Genomic DNA, 19,870 nt, shown 5'->3' with positions numbered 1-19,870 from the left:
ACTTACATCTGCTTTGTACTGAAACAACAACAAAATATCAAGTATGTAGCTGAGGTGAATTGTATGTGGGTATTCATTTATTTCCCAAGGTTCCTTCAAGGGGTGAGCTAGATATTTCCATTGCTGTTTTGAGGATGCTTAAGCTGAGCACAAAGTCCATATCCATATCTGTGAAATGCAATTGCTGGAAATGTGTAGGAAATCTAATATGGTAGCCTACCTTTTATATGTATATCTAATATTTGAAATCAAGACTCTTTTTAACTTTGCCGTTGCCAGTAAAAGTGCTCTGATTGTATTTGCAGTGGTGTCAGGTTTGGTGGAGAATCTGTTCTCAAAATAAAAGCCAGATGGAAAAACCACTTCCTAACAGGGAACACATTTCAAGCAGCAATTCTTGTGACAATAATCAAAAGAATTGAATGTGGTCTTTATATTGAGAAAAATAATGCACAATTGAGATAGATCTTATGATTTTTTCCCATTTATTAGATGTTATTAGTATTCTTTAACAAGATGTATTGATTTTTCAGAATTCAATTTGTGGCAAATACTGTAGTGGGAGAATAGCACATGGTTTTAGAGTGGGCTCATCACATTTCCACAATGCAAATGACCACAGGAAGAAAAAAAAAAAACATATGAAAGGAAGCTGTCAGCTTGGGAAAAGTTCAGTCTTCAAGGACAAGTTTATCAAGGAAAGGAAAAACAATGAGAAAGAAAGAAAGAAAGAAAGATGGTTTATTGTGCTGTGACGTATGACACAACAAATATCCTTGGCAAACATTGCAGAGGAAATACAAAGGGATTGTTATTTATATCTAAGGCATGTTGGATATCAAGTATCCAAGGTGGTCAAGGTGGTATGTGCTTCATTAGTGCTGGACCAGGCTGTATTTTCTAGGTGGAGATAGTGAAGTGATGAGATTGTGAACAGCAGGTAATTAGAAAGTAGATAAACAAGATAACACAGGGTTATAGCGCTGGTGCTGATTCAGTGTGCAGGTGCATGCGCGGGTGTGTGTGTGTGTGTGTGTGTGTGTGTGTGTGTATGTCCTCCTCCTTTGAAGAAGCAATAATGTTTAAACTTTGAATCCAATAAAGCAGGTAACTCTCTATGCACCGTTCAAATGTGTGTATGTGTGTGTGTGTGTATGTGTGTGTGTGTGTGTGTGTACATGCACGTGCTTATGTTGAAGAGCTTACAAGAGAGGCCTGTTTGCAGAGTTGATAAAGCTACACCGATAAGTCTGTGTTAACATTGTGACTAAAACCTGGGAGTGCTGCCTGTCAGCTCAGCAAACACAGATTATACACAGAATATGAGCTCAAACACATATTTACACGTTTAATATTTACTGCATGTGCACAGGCGTGTTGATGCCATGTGTGTTTGTGTCATGGTGTGATGTATGTTGACCGCTATGGGGAAATTAACTTCTTGCTACAGAGCTGACGGTCATCTGCAAGACAGCTGCAGGTTGTCTTGTCTACATTTTTGTGTTGGAACAAAGTACAAAAAAATATGGTGACACAGAGGCGTTAACGCCTCTCCTATGAAACGGTGAGGGCTTTCCCTTAAATGCATTCTACTTCTTAAAGTTGCATGTACAGTATTAGCAGTTTTAGACATGCTAGCACCATGGCCTAGGGATGGCAAAGTGGGTCAGTCGTTCCACCACTCTGGTCCAGCATGAAATAACAACTATTGGAAGGACTGTCAGACATTTGTGGTTCCCAGACGACGTATCTGTGGTGGTCCTCAGACTTTTCCTTCATGAGACTGACAAGTTTTGAGTGATATATCTCCAGTACTATTGGATCATTGCCACAAAATATGGCACAAACATTCATGTCTTTCATGATAAACTGTAGAAACTTTGATAACTTGACTTTTCATCTATTGCCACCATCAGGTCAAATTGTTCATTCTCGCAGTACTTTGGTTTATGATCATATACACGGTATACCCTTTTAACATCAGTATATTGGTACTGTCAGTGTTACCATGTGACATTAACATTTAGCACAAAACAGCGCTCTGACTATGTATAACCTCACACAAGCACCTGGCATGGCTGTAGACTTGTCCTGTTTTGCATACTTGTGTTGCCTCTGGTGGCATGACTCAACTCCAGGCTCTAGTACTTGGGTTACTGGGCAATTTACTAGTATTCATATTATGTTTTTATTGTAGATAATTCAAGATAATTTAGATAATTCAAGCAAATAATGGTTTAAAAAGATTAAATAAACCCACCCACTAATTGAATCTATTATGAGAAAACTATCCTGACTATCCTGCTTACCGTCAAATCCACCAATCGGTATATGGTATCTTCCCAGTGCCCAATCAAGTGTTCCTCTCTGAAATTAACTCCTCACTAAAAAGGCAAAAAGAACAACGATCCATCCATATATGTGGAAAAATGAATAAAAATAGACAAAATGTAAATATTTAATATATTTATCTTACTGTATGGACCAGAGGAGGTGCCCATGTGACACTGACAGTTATGAGAGAGAACAGGTTTGTGGCAGAATACCTCAAATTCAACTTTTCCATAATATGTTTATAATGTGCCTTTTGCATTGTGTGTATTTATAAGGATAAAATAGTTTTTAAGAATTAGTTATTTTGGAATAAGCTACTGTTCATGTTGTTACTGATTTCAAGATTTTATTCATTGTTTTTACAGCAGTGAGAGATTTTGCCTCCGGCTACTGACTGGACCGTCACTTTGTTTAACTTTATTCATTCTATTCGAATCACTGAACAAATCTGAGATGTGGGTGGTGATTCAGAAGTTCAGAACCGCACTCACTGTGCACCCACTTTTATCGTCACGCGAGTGCAGTTAAAAATCAGCAGAGCAAAGGGTTTTGACTGTAAATCTGAAGACTGAAATGAAATGATCTATTAGTTAAAGCGAATGAGCCAGTTAGTTGCTGGTTACCACTGGGAGTGATATTCTGATAAACAATAACATTATCTGTCATGGTCATGTGAGGTGTCAGTCCAATGTTGTTTTACTGTGCATTTCCTCAAAGAGAAAGTCATGGCCTACTTAGTTAAGCCATTCATAAGGAATTGCTGTTTGCAAATACAACTGGACATAACTGAATTTACCTTTATAATGTGATTTGTTTCTACTGTCTACAGAACATCCTGGACCGTCCATTTCTGCACCAAGGTCATTTTTGTTTTTGTATACTGCATATTGTGAAACTCATCAGTATTACATTATATAGCTGGAGATGCGTCTTTTTTTGCTCGTTTCTCTGTGATAGGGGAATGCTCCCATGGTTTTGGTGAAAACAACTGATAGAAAGAAATAAAACTTCTTTCCTTCTACCATTCCCTCTGTAATGCAGTCAGTCTGATTAACCCATTGAATAGAGGCGCCTCCTGGTGGCTGTTTTCTGTCACTGCAGGGGATATTTAACCAACAGCTATCAAAGAACAGCATTTTTATTTTACTGTTAATGGGGCTATGGCGCATGTGTGTTCATCCAGCTGTTACACATTTGACCGTGTTTCTAATCCATATGATGCTGTTATGTGTGAACACATTAGCCTGCACAGCAGCTCCCTTCTGAAGATGCGTGACGCTGATTTTAGCTTGTGTATGTCCCACGGTTCCCAAACCCCCTTTCACTGTATTTTGCTGCTAAACAACCAAATGATATGAATTATATATTGTTTCAGTGGAAGAGATTTTATCTCTAATGTCTTTGTAGCCTCACAAAGGAAACAGGCTTGCAGATTATTTTTTGTCATTTACTCAAAAGAAATCACACAAAAGAAAGAAAGACAATTACAAACAGACCTAAAAGAATCAGGAAAAGATTACATTTGAAAGGAAATGCCCATGTGGTATGCAGCCATGTTGAGGTAAAACTAGCAACAGTTCAGAGGGCTCAAAAGGCCACAAATACAAACTTACTGTAAATGGACAGGAAGTTACCATTTAATGATGTGTTTTGAGGAAAATACCATGGTTTCATTCAGTCAATCCAGTCCCAGTGCAGTACTGAGAAATGGTAAAACAAAACTTGCTTTTATCATGAGCCTATAGTACAGTGCCATACAAAGAAAAATGACAGTACAGTATACAGTAGTGCAATACAATACAGTAACTAAACATGGTTAGATCATTGATAAATAAAACACTATTAGAGTACCCTTCTGTCTATTCTCTTGTCCCACCAATGAAAATATGTACCCTGACATGGTACAGACCTACACTGGTTTAACTGTAAAAACACAGCACAGCAGATATGACAGAATCTTCAGACTTTGCAAACAACACAGAAGACATAAGAGTGGCAGCATTTATCTCTGGAGGAGTGTAGTGGCTGCCAGCATGTTTTTCTGAAGAAAGAAACTTGAATAAATAATGTACAAACTTGAACCGGTGAGAATTCTCAGATTACATTAACATATCATGAGCAGTTACGTAGAAATAAAGGCCTTTTTCTTTTTTCCCTGCTCCACACATTTAGGTTTTGCAGATCGCAATGGCTTCAGACTGAAAGTTGACTACATGTCTCCTTTCCTAAACTTGTTTTCTTCCAAACAGCAGTCATAAATACTACATGCAAACACTTTTCATTGTGTGTTTTGACTGACACAAGTACTATAGGTGTCATATAAGGCAATGTGTAGCAGAGAGTTGTTACAGTCACAGAAAAGTGTTTGAAAATCTGTTGGATACAGAAGGTGTGGCAATTAAATAATTAGACTAATGCAGGTTTGACCTATATAAGCCAAGTCTCATTATATAATAGTCACACCTCATAGGTTCCGTCATCTACAACTCATCTGCACTGTTCCAGTGTAGTAAAGCTCATTTATTTGGTACATCTTACAGATAAAAACAAGCACTAAGAAGTATTCTTAAATATTATCTGACTCAGGTCTGCTTGGTACATTCGATCTTTGCACATTTTGTATTCTCTTCCTTCCTCGTTCTCTCTTTCTGCTCAGTCTCCCAACATCCAGTCCTGAAAATCACAGCAGTGGGGAATACTTCAGGAAACCCTCTGGCTGCTGCTGCTGCCATCTGCCTCCTCTGTTCCTCCTCCTGCACCCTTCTCCTCCATCTCACTGCCTCCTCCAGCGATTCTTGGGTTTCTCTTCACACCCGGGACCTTCGCAAGTACCAGGGAGAGGCGGTGGGGTTGCCTGTGCAGCCTTCGCTGGGGGAGGCGCGCCCGAGGCCTTGCCGATGCTGCTGAGCAGAGCTGGGAGCTCGTGTGAAATGGCCTTCTCTATTTTCTCCAGCAGACATCCGCCGCTCCAGCTGCAGTGGGAGGAGAGCTGCTTGAAGCTGGAAACAGGGTTGACACCGAAGAAGTCCTGGTAGGCCTCCTTGTTGGGCAAGTCAAACTTGCTGACGTTGGTCTTGGCCAGAATGGACTTGAAGATGTAGTACTTGTCCGGGTCATTGACAATGTCTTGGAACACCTCGTAGGGATCACTAAACCAGCCCATCTTGTCGTAGTAGGTCTGGAGGTAGCGGTCCACCAGCAGGGCATGGATGCGCACACGGATGCCGTGCTGGCGGATGAAAGCGATCTTATTCTCGATCTGGTTCTCAATCACCTGCAGGGGAGAAAGAGAGAGAACCAAGAGGGGAGAGAGGGAGAGAGGAAAGGTAAACAGAGGGGGGAAAGAGAATGACAGAAAATTTGAATTACAGAAATAGGGAGAGCTGAATATGACACAGTTGTAAAGGATTCGTCACCTCCCAGAGTGCTGATCTTCTACTACTTACACAAAGATAAATCACAAAGTAGATATGTGAGAGACCTCATGAGTTTATTACACTCTTGCAAATGTGGTTATGCTGAATGTACCTGTTGTTTAAGGAAGCAATTACTAAATCTACCTCTGTGTATCTTTACTCACTTACTGTAAACAAGAACAAGTCGGGAAGATGTACCTGGTTGAGGTCCTCCAGCAGTGAGCTCTCCTCCTTCATGAAGAGCTCTCGGCTGGTGTCTGCAGCGTAGTCCAGAGGCCAGAAGGAGCTGACATAAACCCGTGGGGGCTCTGTGACATTGATTAATGGCGCCATGCTCCAGAACAGGGCCCCATAGACCCTCATCAGGTCCTGATTGGTCAGACTGTCAGCCTTGTTGAGGATGAGGCGGATCTGGGACTCACGGCCCTTCATCTGCTTGAAGAGCATCTCCAGCTCTCCGCCCACGTCCAGCTTGGTGGGGTCGAACACCAGGAAGATCAGATCGGCTCGATCGATGAACCACTGGCACACCTCGTTGTAAGGGTAACCTGAGGGAGATGAGGAATATTAAAGATATAAAGCCTGAAGAATTAACATTTTGTCATTCTGTGAAAGGCCCAAAATGCAGCACAAGACACAAAATATAAGATAATTTTCCATCAGAAGCACAGGTGAAGCTCTGGTCTTGATGATCTGATGTGCTGAGTGCACATACACTGAAAACAGACTCTGCCAATCTCAGTGACTGATTGAGATTCCACCTTGACCACAGCCACATAAATATGTGTGTAAGCCTGTGTTGAACTTTTATTGGAGTGAGTCACCCTGCCAATAACAGCATTGATAACAATTTCATTTAATAAGAAATCAAAAAGTCATAGATGCTGTTTCAGAAGCCATTTCACGCTGGTAGAGGATGCCTTTTAACATGACAACGGAACAAGATGAAGATAATGAATCATGTCTATCTGCTGCTTTGATATGAAAACATTTCCATCAGTAAAGATCACCTCTTTCCTGCTGTTTGCGGTTCTCAATGATGCCGGGTGTGTCGACGAAGGTGACCCTCTCCAGCAGCTTGTGGGGCATCTCGATGCCCACCAGCCGCTCCAGGAAGCCTTGGCCGAACTTCTCCAGGGGAGAGAAGGACCGTGAGCTGTCTGCTGCCATAACGATGCCCTCTATGGACCGAAACTTCTCACCGTGCATTATAACGGTGTACTCAGAGGTGGTGGGCTCAGCACCTGGTGGGAGGATGAAGAGGCAATGATGAAATGATGAAAAATTATTTCTATCTGTTGGTTAAACTTATTGGGTGATTTAATTTTACCAGATATTTGGTTTTACTTTAAACATTAGTTTTATAAAATAATGCTTAATTAACTAGTAATTTTGCCTTAACTAAGCATTTGTTATTGTTGACGTGTGCTTAGTTAATGCTAAATTACTAGCTTAAGAGCTTAAGTTAAGACATGTTTAGCTAATTTTTAATCACTATCAATATATTAATTCATCATATGGTTAACTGTCTGTCTTAAGAGATAAAAAAAGATATAATTCATAAGTAGATGTTATTATTTCCATGAATTCGAGTCTATCCTGTATAATTTGTATATTCCATCACTACATTAGCTGCAGTCCAGTATGTTTTTAAAGACACCATGTAACTCTGACAGAAGAAATAAAGAGAAAGAAGAAATAACATATTCTTTCACTTATAAATAAACTGTTGAATTAATTAGGAACAAAGCAACCCATTGGTCCTTACAACATATGCTCCAGTTTCTCCAACCTTACTTCATCTGTTGGGACCATTAGCTCATGGTGACTAATGTTAGCTAACTTTTAGATAACTTTAAAGTTACTGACTTGTGAAAATAACGGTAATTATAAGAAATGATTTTGCAGTTGCTACTTGTAACATAAGGGTAGCTGTTCATGAATAGTTACATATTCTCCCTTTAAGTGAAACTGCTTTATGTGGTGGGTCTTGTGGTGAATAAACATGACAAGTGAAAGAGTGAGCAACTTGTGGTTTATTCACCACAACCCTGGTGATTTACACTTGTAATCACTAGATAGTAGGGTTTTTTCAGTGTGAACCTGTGTAGAGTTCCTGGGAGGTGCTGTGAAGACCCAGCAGGTAGTTGATCATGGAGGACTTGCCAACGCTCCAGGGTCCCAAAAACAAAACCATGGGCTTAGAGGTGATCTCACCATCTGCAGTGTTTGAGTGGGAGAGGAAGACACAGAACAGGAAGGAGTGAGCAACAGGAAACAAACAGAAAAATGGCCGGTTTATACAAAAAATATATTTTTTTAATGATGCTGCATTGAATTGCAACAGTATCTTACTGTACACTGCCGAATACAGCAGTCTTGATTCATTCCCTTTCATGCATTTTGTTCATGTCACCACATTCTTGTGACATGAACAGGAATTTTTCTTATGCGATATCTAGCTTTAGGTTAAAACCTCCGCTTGTGCAGAGGAAATATCCAAATCAAATAGACAAATTTAACTCAGTGATACTGAGTACCTTTCTGCTCCCCTGACACTACATGAGCTCCCCTGTAGTGCCACCCTCAGGCCAAAAGGCCAACATAGCACACCTTATATCTCAGTAGCACAGTAAGCAACTGCCATGAAATAGCTGAATGAATTTATTGTTCAAAAGAAATAGAAACATTGGGTTTTAATGATAAATGAGATAAAAACAGTGCCATTTAAAAGTTTAAATATCCCAACTGTGAAGGTGTCCTTCCATTCTGCACCACAAGGTGTCCCAGAGTCACATGACACATCCTGCTTCATCCTGCTCCTTAGCATAAAATAATACTTTCTGCCCTCAAGTGCTGGAACAAAGTTGTTGAGTGTCTGGCCCACACAACGTTCCCTTTAATTTTCAACAGACAAAGACCTTATTGTGCTTCTCTGCGTGCCTGGTTTGAATAATGTCAGGTCCTGGCTGTTTTTCTACTTAATTACTACTTTATTTGCACTTCACTGTTTCTGTGCAACCATGTCCTCGGTGTGTTTGACAGTGTGGTTACCTGATAAAGGCACACAGGTGAGCAGATATGATGTGTTGGTCATAGATTTCCACAGTTATTGTGCTTTTATACACGACTGTTAACTGTTTGGAAAGGAAACTGGAGAAGTTAATTATATCAGCCAATTAATTTCAGTGCTGCAGTACCTGTCTTTCTTGTTGTATTTGTCTTGGCACCAGAGTTGTGGTGTCTTTCTCGCACATTCACAACAAGTTGATTTATGTCAGTCACAGGGAGGCATTTGAAATTCAGACTTTTACACTTACTTTTTACACACCTAATTTAGAGCTTACTTTGCAGTAAATGAGCTGAACCACAGTTAAAGTTTAATATACCGGTCATTACCAAAAGTTGGTTTTAACCTGCTGCTGAAGTGGACCTATAGAATGTTGATACACTGTGTTTGATATTTACCTACACAAGCAAACAGTACTGCACTGTAAACGCTATTTAATTTCAAACAAGAACCTGTTACCTGTGACTTCATGCTGCCTGAGCTCATTGTACTTGTAGGCTTGCTCCATTGGCTTGATGGCCGTGTGGTAGATGTTCAACAGCTTCTTCATAGCAGCTAGAGAGAGAGAGAGAGAGAGAGAGAGAGAGAGAGAGAGGGGTATTGGAAGTAATAATTGGGATATAATAAGGCGAAGACATTTTGGACAAGAGTATTATTAATGTTCTCGCTACCATTACTGATGACAACAATTGCTTTGGCCGTACGTGATGAATTGCCCTCAATAAGTTTATTGAATTGAGCTGAGGTGATTAAGAGACTGGCTCTGCTGCAGCACTTTGGCCTCCCCTGAAATGAATCTGGTTTAACAGAACAGAGAGGGCTTTCATGCTGAGGACAGAGTTACACATTTGCACTGATTAATCACCTGCCCCAAGACATGTCTGCACACTCACACATCATACACACATGCATACGTGCACGCATACAGCACACACACACATTCACAAATAAAGCCCTCAGGATCTAGACATCATGAAGCAATTTTCCGGAATAGTTTCAGCAGAAAAGCCCCCAAAATTGTCTCAAACTTCCATTCGTTCACATTCAAAAACATCTGTTTTTCTTTTCCACTGACAAAGTAGCTGTAAACATTCTGCCGCATTTTCATTTCAGTCCAGAACTTCAGGCATTTCCGCTCCAAAAGACATTTGAAACGGTGGGAAGCAGCGCAGTGTTATCACTGGAGGTCCAGTTTTTGATGTGTTTGCATGTATGGGTGCATGTGTGCTTGTGGTGGTGTTAGTGCTCTTTCACATGTAAGGACAGTATATGTGTACTTTCTCATGTCAGTGATTTTGAGATGATATGAATCTGTTTCTTACCTGAGAACTCTGCTGAGGGTTCAGCAGTAGCCAGCCGCAGTGTGTCCTCAATATGAGAGCGGTCCCTCAGCATCGGGCCTGCTGCCTGATCCACCTCATGTCCTGATCAGAGGACCAGACTGTCAGTCAACTGTTAAGGTCAATGGCCCTGACATGCATTTACCCATGACTGCAGGAAAAAAGCAATGCTTAATATGACAAAGAAGGCCTTGAAAACAATCTTCCATATTTCTGTGGCATACATTAACGATTACTGAATGAACCACAGCTTCTTATCCACCAAAGTTTTCAAAACCAATCACTAGCAACAACTCATGTTGGACATGGTTACAAAACAAAGGTGATCCCCCAGGTAAATGACTTTAGTTGTGAGTGACCAGACCAGCTGGGCTGAGAACAGGCCCAACTGTTATATTATGCTGTTGTCCATCTAACTGGTCTATTCCTTCCCTCTGCTATTTCAGTCTGTTTATTTCTGTAACAAGAGGTTGTTGCTAATTCCTCTTTAGCTACACACAGTGTCATATTCTGGGGGCTTGGCATGAGAGCGAGAACGAGAGGAAGACAGAAGGATAGAGATCTTTGCTGTCATTTCATGACCCATATCAATTAAATGCATCCAGTGAAACAAGATTCATATTTCCAAATAGAATATTTAGTAGGCTGCCACGTTCTCATAAGGCATGCTTTATATTAAGTTTATAAGTTGTTAGTAATGGCTTTATAAAAATTTATGAGCGCTTTAACAACATTTGCAATGCCAGGTTGTGAAAAATCCCTTTGAATGGTGTACGTCTTCCCCCGGCTTTATTTGTTTTTGTAAATGTGAATACATCATTTACAAGTGGATTTATGGATTTATAAGTGGACTCATTTCCACGCTGTTAGTTATTGAATGGTCCATCCAGAGGCATCGTCTGTATGAATTAAAGGACTAGTTTGACATTTTGATAAACACTTTTATTTGCTGTCTTGTTGAGACTTAGATGAGAAGATTGGCCACCAGCCACAGAATGTTTGCACAACGTGGCAGCCTGTCCTCATTATTAGCCTGTCAGTGATCTATAAAGCATTAATGAATTATTCATTAACTGGATACAACATTGAAACAAATAATAAAGTAATTCTGTGTCTTTAAGCCAAGGCTGACCTAAAATACTCATATCAAGCTCAAATTCTGATGAGGAGAGAAGCCGACAAAATAATTGTTTGTCAGAAGAGAACAGTTCTGGCTGCTGATATTGAACCAGGACAGACATCTCAAAATAATGAGGGCACGGTTTCTCATCATCACAAAACAATATGACTTGAACAACAAAAACTTTTTTGCCAACGTCACAAAAAAGTTTTCTTATCATTACACCAACATTTGGAGATAGCCTAGATAAATATATGAATATATAACTCACTGTGAATAGAGGCTCAAAAACTAAAAAGTGACAGAACTGATTTAACAATAAAAATCCTAATTCTGAAATTATTACCCTGGATGTCTGAGGAATTTTCAACACCCAGGTCAAAAAAGATGGCACACATTACATTGACCCACCTCACCATAGTATAATCAATGAAGCAATGAAGTGGAATCAGGGTAAGAGATGGGAAACTCTTTTAAGACTCAGCCCCCATAGCAGGTGTCAACACCCAGACACCAGATAATGGCATGCTTCTTTAATTACAGAAGTACCAACAGGATGGGGACAGATTTACTGTAACAGGATCCCTCCTTCTCTACTTGGAGCTGAGAATGAAGACAAAACATTGGCCAAGTTACCTCTATGATGCAGCTTTACTTTTAAGATGTCAGATGGTATTATATTGTTATTTACCTTTGGTGTGAGACTCTATGGGCTCCTCTGAAGTCACCTCCTCCACTGTTGCCTCCTCCTCAACAACATCTGCAGGTGCCTCCTCCACTACAACAGCTTCCTCCACTGTGGTGTCCACTGGTAAAGTTACTTCCTCAACAGGTTCTGGTGTAACTTCCTCCACAACAGGCTCTGGCTCTACTTCAGGAATCACCTCTGGTTCCGGTTCATGCTCTGAAATGACCTCTGGCTCTGAAACGATTTCTGGCTCTGCTTCTGGCTCCGGTTCTGGCTCTGAAATGACCTCTGGCTCTGAAACGATTTCTGGCTCTGAAACCACTTCAACCTCTGGCTCTGAAGTCACGTCAGATTCAGCCTCAGATTCAGCTGTGACCTCTGGCTCTGTTTCCTCAGGTTCAGAATCTGCTGCAGGAACCTCCTCAGGTTCTGCCTCTGGTTCAGATTCAGCCACTGCAGCCTCCTCATCGCCAGCAACAGTAGCTTCCTCCTCCACAGCCTCGTTCAGAACAGTTTCCACACTTTCCTCCTCTTCAGCTGCTGCCTCTGTGTCCTCCTGTATGTCTTCACCTTCTGGTCTCTCAACTGTCTCTTCAACTGTTTCCTCAGCAGCAGGCTCCTCCACTTCTGCAACTTCTTCCTGAGGTTCAGTCACTTCCTCTTCCTCATGAGATAATTCCTCCACCGCTTCACCCTCTCCTTCCTCAGTTTTCTCCACCTCTTCCTCTTCAGATGACGCAACCTCCTCGGCTTCTTTCTCCTCCTCCACACTTTGATGCTGCAAAGGTTCTTCCTCAGCCTCTTCCTCAGACATCACCTCTTCGTCTTCCTCTTCCTCTACTACCTCCTCCTGGGAGGCTGCCTCCTCCTGCTCTTCTTCTCCCTCACTTGCCACCTCCTTAGTGGGAGCTGCGTCCTCCTCCTGCTCTTCATGCTCTGAGGTGGAGGCTGGCTCTTCTTCTTCAGCATCAGTGCTTAAAGCTGATGTGGTTTTGCAGGGCTGACACATGGCCCTCTCTGGGGCCGGGGTGTCGTTGGAGGAGCTCTGGCTGGAGCGCTCTTCTGTTGTGTCACATCTGCAGGAGAACAGGTCTCCCTCTGGCTGCTGGAGCTGCAGACGCACAAGAGGCTCCTCATCGTGGATGGACGGTCCTGCCAGGAGATCTGTGAGCGCAAAAGAAGAAAAGCTATGTGACAGACTCCCTTATGCCTCTTTTTGAACCAGTTCAGCTTGCATATGTTTTGACTGCCAGACTGTGTTTTAACAGTGTTTTACAGCAAGGCAAACCTTGATATAAAAATGTATAGAAATCCTTCCTGATCAGCAAAATCTATGCACAATGCCAGAGGCTGTTATATTCCACTTATTAACTAACAAACTTTACTTAAAAGTCATGGGAGAGTTTTAATGTTAATGAGTAAAACAATGATGTGGTGAACTGCTTAACCTATGACAGTTATAGTGACTGAGATGTTTTCTTCAAAGCTATATGCATCCAGGCTGAAAAACATGAAGCAAGGCAAATGTGATGGAATCTGGGATCTGCAATAACCGGTCACCTTTGTCCGTTACGTCAGCGCTTGACCAGTGCTTATTCACTGTGCAAGAACAGAGCAGATCAGAAGCTCAGCACATCCCTGAATTAAGACTCAGATTTCAGCTCCTTGAATGGCGACACTAAGGCATGGACTATTTGCGGCAGACATACAGTGGACAGTTGTGTGGTGGATCTAAAAGAAGACAGCTGAGTGGACAGAATGGCTTGGAATAGAATAATGTATTTACTGCCATTGCATAGATTTATTACTGTTGTCATGATTTGAGTTAATTAATTAGAAGGAATATTGTGTATAAACATCAGTAACCCCAAAATGGATGTAAAACGGTTAGATAAAAATAGAGCTTGACTAGTATAAACGTGTGAAAATAAAAGTCTAAAACCCAAACTACAATAGTCCTACCAATACTTCTAATAAATATAAAACATATGTATGTTACATGTCTTTTTAATGTGTTACATGACAATAAAATTAGGACTTAATTATGACTGCAATTGGCACAGAACATTCACTTATGTTATTTAACATATACTTAATGTCTGCGCTTCCTCCATAAATAATTCTGTGCATTTATTTTTGGCAAGTTAGATAAGTTAGGTTATTTTGATTTAGACTGTTAAACCTGCAATGTCTGCAATGATTTTTTTTTTTTTAAACAAGTTGTTAACGCAACAGGGAGACATCATTTGCTTTTAATTTGACAGGATGAACTTGCTAGCAAGTGGTTGATTATTTAAACACCCACCAGTTACTGAGCAACATTATCATTAAGTTGGGCGTGTGTTTCCAGACACTTGGCAAATTTAAATCAAATGTTATTTTAGTTTTTAGCTCTGTTTTGGGTCTCTACCAACTCCTGAGGGAAAAGTCTGGCTCTTGCTACTAATTGCTCCACTAGTCGTTAACTGTGAGGCAGTAATTCTCATCACTACAAGCGACCCCTTTCACAGTATCACATTGTTTGTTGTTGTTATTTGATACATTGTTATTATAAAACATATTGAATTAAGTATTCATTTTGTTATGCAGTTTGTGAAATGTTGATGTAACATTTTTAGTGTTTGCCCTGACACCCGCCAGAGATAAATTCCTTCTTTCCCAAAATGATGGTTGACACCACCCAGAGTACGGCTGGATATTTACCAGTATTCATTGATTAAGCCAGCAACTTCATTATATTATTAACAATAGGTGCAACAACCAACAGCACTGAACCAGAAGTACAACCGGCCAACCACAGTCCTGACTCTTTAATGACCTCTCTCTCACACACACACACACACACACACACACACACACACACACACACACACACACACACACACACACACACACACACACACACACACACACACACACACACACACAGACACACGCGCGCGCGTGCGTGTGGCTGATTCTAGATAAAGCAACAATACTGTAAAAATGAGAGACATGGCACACATTCTTTAGGTACATTGGTGTCTGTGTCTGTTTACCTATGATGAAGTTAATTAAGTTGTTTTGGATGAAATTCCTGTATCATGATAACCTGGGTCCTGACCTCAGAATCACACACCTTCGATTAGTTCAGCAAAATGAAACCAAATGACAGTTCAGGCTAATCATCAGGCTTGTATCGTCACAGATAGAAAGCCTTCATCTTAGTGTTTGACTAAAACTTCAGTCTATTGTCTCTGCTCTAATCACAAACATGCATGACATGACAAGGCAATATGGCAATCAACTACTATATGTTTTAAATGTGTGTGTGAAAATACCAGTGTGAAGCCTTGAAGCTGGGCCCACAAAACCAAAATCAGCTGCTTCTGAGTCAAGATATATTTGTATTTTGGGATTGGATGGAAGGCTTAACACTCAATCAGCTGTCCTAAATGATGCTAGCAGGACTCCATGTACTCTCCTGTTCCGGCACCATCCCCCGTGACGGTTTCTTTCCCCTATTTTAAGGCCCTGAATCACACATCAGACAATTTTGTTCTCATCATGTTGCTTGTCACTTCTAATATCTGGATGCTTTGTTAGCTTATCACCTTCTAAAGGGATTGTCAGCGTTAGTGACCAGAACATCAAGCTTATGTTCCCTGAGCATCCTTGTTCTGTATGGACTATTTGAAAATCAGTTTTCTTCTATGTTCTATGTTTTGTGCACAAATATATTACAGTACAATACAGTCACAATCAGCTTGGCTCATTTCAAGTCTGACTAAAGGCTAAGGTAAGAATGTGACCATGGCAGGGCACTGTGTATTGTAATAAAAACCCAGTCCAACAACAACTGAAAGCAAAGGATTGCCAGTGTTTGGCTTGGCCATCACTGATCACAATGGTAAATCAAAAACATAGACAGAGACAAACAGAGATAAAGAATGAAGTGCAGTACAAACGTCACCTGTGCATAAACTGAAGGAGGGAAGGGCTACTGGTATTTATCAAGCTAGATTTGCTCTTCTGAGTGTGATTTTGACAGCTTCCGGGAGACAGTGTGTGAGTGTATGCAAAGATGCTACTGCAGATGATTAAGAGAAAGTCACTATTCATCGTCTACTCCCCCGCTGTAACTGGCAGAGGTCGAGGTATGAGCCACGGCTGTCCAGCACTCTGGTTTTCACCATGGCCCAGGGCTTGTAAAACGTGTCTTGGCCATACTTAAGTGTACTGTAGGTGTCAGTAATTGAGTGAAACAAATGAGAGGGAGCTTAGTGAGGGGTAACCTGAGGACAGTGGTCGGATGCTGCTCTGATCGAGCCATGAGGGAGGTTTGGATATTGTCCAAAGACATAGCGCTACAGCATTGTTTGCATTGTAACATGAACAGCAGCAGTGGCCAAGTTCCTGACATGAGTTGGTGAAGATGGGCTGCCAAAGTTAACTGTCACTACATAACACAATCAGTGACCATTTACCAGTTTATTTCAGTTTCGTCTGATGAGATAAATTATCCATACTCATGTCAGAAGCAGAGATATGTACACCTTGACATCGTAATTTAGAGATGAGCCCTCTGTCTTGCTAACTGCTGAAAGAGCAGACAACATTGGGTAAAACTACCGCTATTCACACGAATCATGTAAACTCAAGGCCTTTGCATTCACACAAGCTAAATTTAGTTTACTGGCTTTTCCCCACACTGCATGCCTTGAGATAGTTATGAGGATAAAACAGAGAGATCATTTTCTGCTGTGCTAGTGGTGAGTAATGACCAAATTAAATTTAAGTTAACATAATTAGGAAGATGGAAAAATATGTGCCAGTGGGGGGAGGAAAATATGAAAGACAATACACGTGAAAATAATATTGTTGGATTTCTGAGACATATTCTGTCAAGATTAACATAATTAAGAGGGAATGGTCAGCAGACAAATGCTCAAAATAATATGTTACTATATTATTTGGGAGAACCAAATAAGCTGTTTTCCAAGTCACAATATTGACATTGTAATTTTGGACTGTTGGTTGATCAGTCATCCACTTTGGTCAAGATTGAAATATCTCAACAACCATTGGATGGATTACAATAAGATTTGGTGCAACATTCACATCCAGCTCAGGATAAATTACAATCTCTTTATGGATCCTTTAACTTCTCATTTAGCTCAAAATTCCAATTTGTCCAATGTTTGTATGACTAAATACTGCAAAACTAAAGAAAGTGGCTTGCTAATAAGCAAATATTAGCATGCTAGCATGCAAAACTAGGATGGTGAACATGCGAAACATTACACCTACTAAAGATCAGCATGTTAGCCTTATCGTTTCTAGCATATTAGCATGCTGCTGCAACCATTTAGCTCAAAGTTCTTTTGGCTAAGTCAGTGCCTGTCATATATATTAACTCTCTTTTAGTTCTTTTTGTTGTCCACCATCTCCTGAAGGAAATGTCTGGCTCTTCAGTTGCTGAATGCTGCCTGCTGTTACACAAGCTGCAGGGTTTGGTTATAATACTTTCTTACATCTTACATTCTTACAGATTAAATTTCTTCTGGCCTAAATAAAAGATTTTTGGAGGCAACAAAGGATAGCCAGTGAAGAGTGTGCAGTTAAAAAAAATCAGCTTATTATGTTAGGAGTTATTAGCCCAGTGAGAACATCTTTTGACTGTTTTTGACACTATCAATGTAAAGTACAATGTGTGTCTGAGGGTGTTCCTCTCCCCAGGACCCTGCTGTTGCTGCAGAGAAGCCACGGCAGAGCACAGTGTTGTGGGGACAGAGTGGGACAGGTGCCTGTGTGCTGGATGGTACATCTATGAGACTGAAATAGTCCCACAATGAGTCAGTGGGAGAAAAGAAGGAGGGGATAATTCCACTCCTATTTTCAGGAATCATGACGCTCTTCTTCTCCCTGTGATTGTCATGAGGCTGGCCTGCAGCTCTGCTGCACTATTGCTCACATTCCTGCAACAGTGTGCAGCTGTACGTGACTCAGAATCTTTTCAAATATCAAGAACAGTAAATGCATTTGCACTGGCAGCGATGACATACAACCTGTTGACTGTGCAACTGGTGGATAACAGACTGAGACAATGATAACATACATGCACAATTCTCCTTTTTAGTCATCAGTTCCTAAAGTAATTAGGAACACAAACAAACATGGAAGCAGCAGTGGTTTTGCATGTCTGGTTAATTGATGATCTAAATAATTGTGGCTGATTAGACCTAAGTGGAGGGGGAGCTTTTGAATTTTTTACTCCACATAACCTGTTTGAGCTCTGCCTGTCACTGTTGTAATAAAGTTCCACCACTTACCTCTTTACCTCTCACTTTTAATAGTACTTGATCGTTAAGTTATGTAACTTTAAACAGCCCAACTGTTGGGCTACTGTACTCTGGTCCTACATGCCCTCTGCTGAGCTCTCTCATGCCTGTTTTAGTTGGGACATCCCCTGGACACAGAGCCTGCTGACTGGAATGACAGATTAGCAGCTCTGCAGACAGAGCAGAGAGGGAGTGATGAGGCTTTACTGAGGCATTAAATGCAGCTCCGCCTTTAGCTGTATATGTGGAGTCTGTTTGTACTCATGTACGTCTTAATGATGGTCTTATAGCTTCAAACGTGAGTGAATCTTTGCGAATATGTACATGATTAACATGTGTGTGTCCTGGGTGAGATGTGTATCAGTGCATGGCATTGATGACCACAGTATCTGGTGACGACTTTGTCTGGCTGATGCCTGACACCTGACTACGGCAACTTGTGGGGACCAAAATGAACCAGTGCAAGGACAGACAAGGGTATTCTCTGGCTCAGCTTTTAGCCAAGTATCAACATTTTCCTGAAACTTGTGGAATCAAGGAGCAGAGAAGCAAATGCGATGTATGAACCTTGAGTGAGTGTGGCATGGCTGTAATTTCTGATTTGCTCAGTTTAAAAATTCACTCATGCCTGTAAGGGAGTAAGAGGTTAGCCTGTAAAACATGAAGGGTCCGTGAAATGCCAAACTCCTCACTTAAGCACTGACTGGTGGAGAGGAGTTATATACGTGCATGAAACTGCTGTGAAAAGACAGTCAAACTGAAAGAGATCCAGTGGGAAAACCAATAATTTCAGCCAGCTTTTGCTTTGGCTGCAGCAGAGTGTGTGACTCTTTGTAGTGAGTCCAAGTCACTCTGTCAGTGCTGTCACTGTGTTTCTCTGCAGGGCAGAGAGAATAAGCAGCAGACAGGACAGTTTCCATCAGCTGGTGTCATACCTCAAGCCCTGACATTTCCACTTGCCCAACCACAAAACTCTGCACTTCACCCCATGGTAACACGCAGGACACTTTTATGGATATTGTGTCAAAAGTTTTAACATGTTTTAACACAACTCTTGCTATATTACGCTACGAAATACAGGAAAATATAATGCATATCTGAAAAACATCAACCTGAGAGTGTAGCTCTCACCTTGACCCCATTTGCTCACAGCCTAAAAGTGGTTGGAAGCAAAATGATTGAGCAATATCAATGCATTGCTAATTAATGAAACTCATTCATTTGCACACATTTAAATAACTCGACAAATATGAATCCCTTAGTAATGACCCGACAAATCGTTGCTCACAGTCACTCCAATTCTCAGCAAGACATGCAAAGCTCTATGTTCAAAGACACAGACCTAATTCACATATCCAAAAGCAGTGGATCGGCATTTCAATTTCACACACACCTGTTTAAATAATTCTCTAAATGCATCTAACAGAGGTACAGATCTCAAGTATTTCACCCAAACCCCATCGCCCCCCACCATACCTGCAGCAGACAGGGCCAGCAGAGACAGCAAGCAGCACACAGACACCAGCGACTTCATTTTGACTGCCAGGGGCCTTCTCCTCATCCCCCCTGCTATATATACTGC

General features: G+C 41.0%; 1 protein-coding gene across 1 annotated transcript; it reads right to left on the bottom strand.

Moving 5' to 3' along the window:
- Window positions 1–3,767: 3,767 nt before the first annotated feature.
- LOC130162993 (sarcalumenin-like) lies at window positions 3,768–19,849 on the bottom strand. Its single transcript, XM_056366944.1, has 8 exons — window positions 19,765–19,849; window positions 11,972–13,132; window positions 10,143–10,244; window positions 9,280–9,375; window positions 7,854–7,970; window positions 6,761–6,994; window positions 5,949–6,298; window positions 3,768–5,608 (listed from the first exon to the last, which is right to left on the bottom strand). The coding sequence occupies exons 1-8, from the start codon at window positions 19,847–19,849 to the stop codon at window positions 5,108–5,110; spliced, it is 2,646 nt and encodes an 881-aa protein (XP_056222919.1). The 3' UTR covers window positions 3,768–5,107.
- Between the last annotated feature and the right edge of the window lie 21 nt (window positions 19,850–19,870).

The sequence above is a fragment of the Seriola aureovittata genome, chromosome 3, assembly GCF_021018895.1.
Source record: "Seriola aureovittata isolate HTS-2021-v1 ecotype China chromosome 3, ASM2101889v1, whole genome shotgun sequence".
NCBI lineage: Eukaryota > Metazoa > Chordata > Actinopteri > Carangiformes > Carangidae > Seriola > Seriola aureovittata.
Note: the sequence above shows the minus strand (reverse complement) of the source record. Positions and strands in the feature narration are given on the sequence as shown.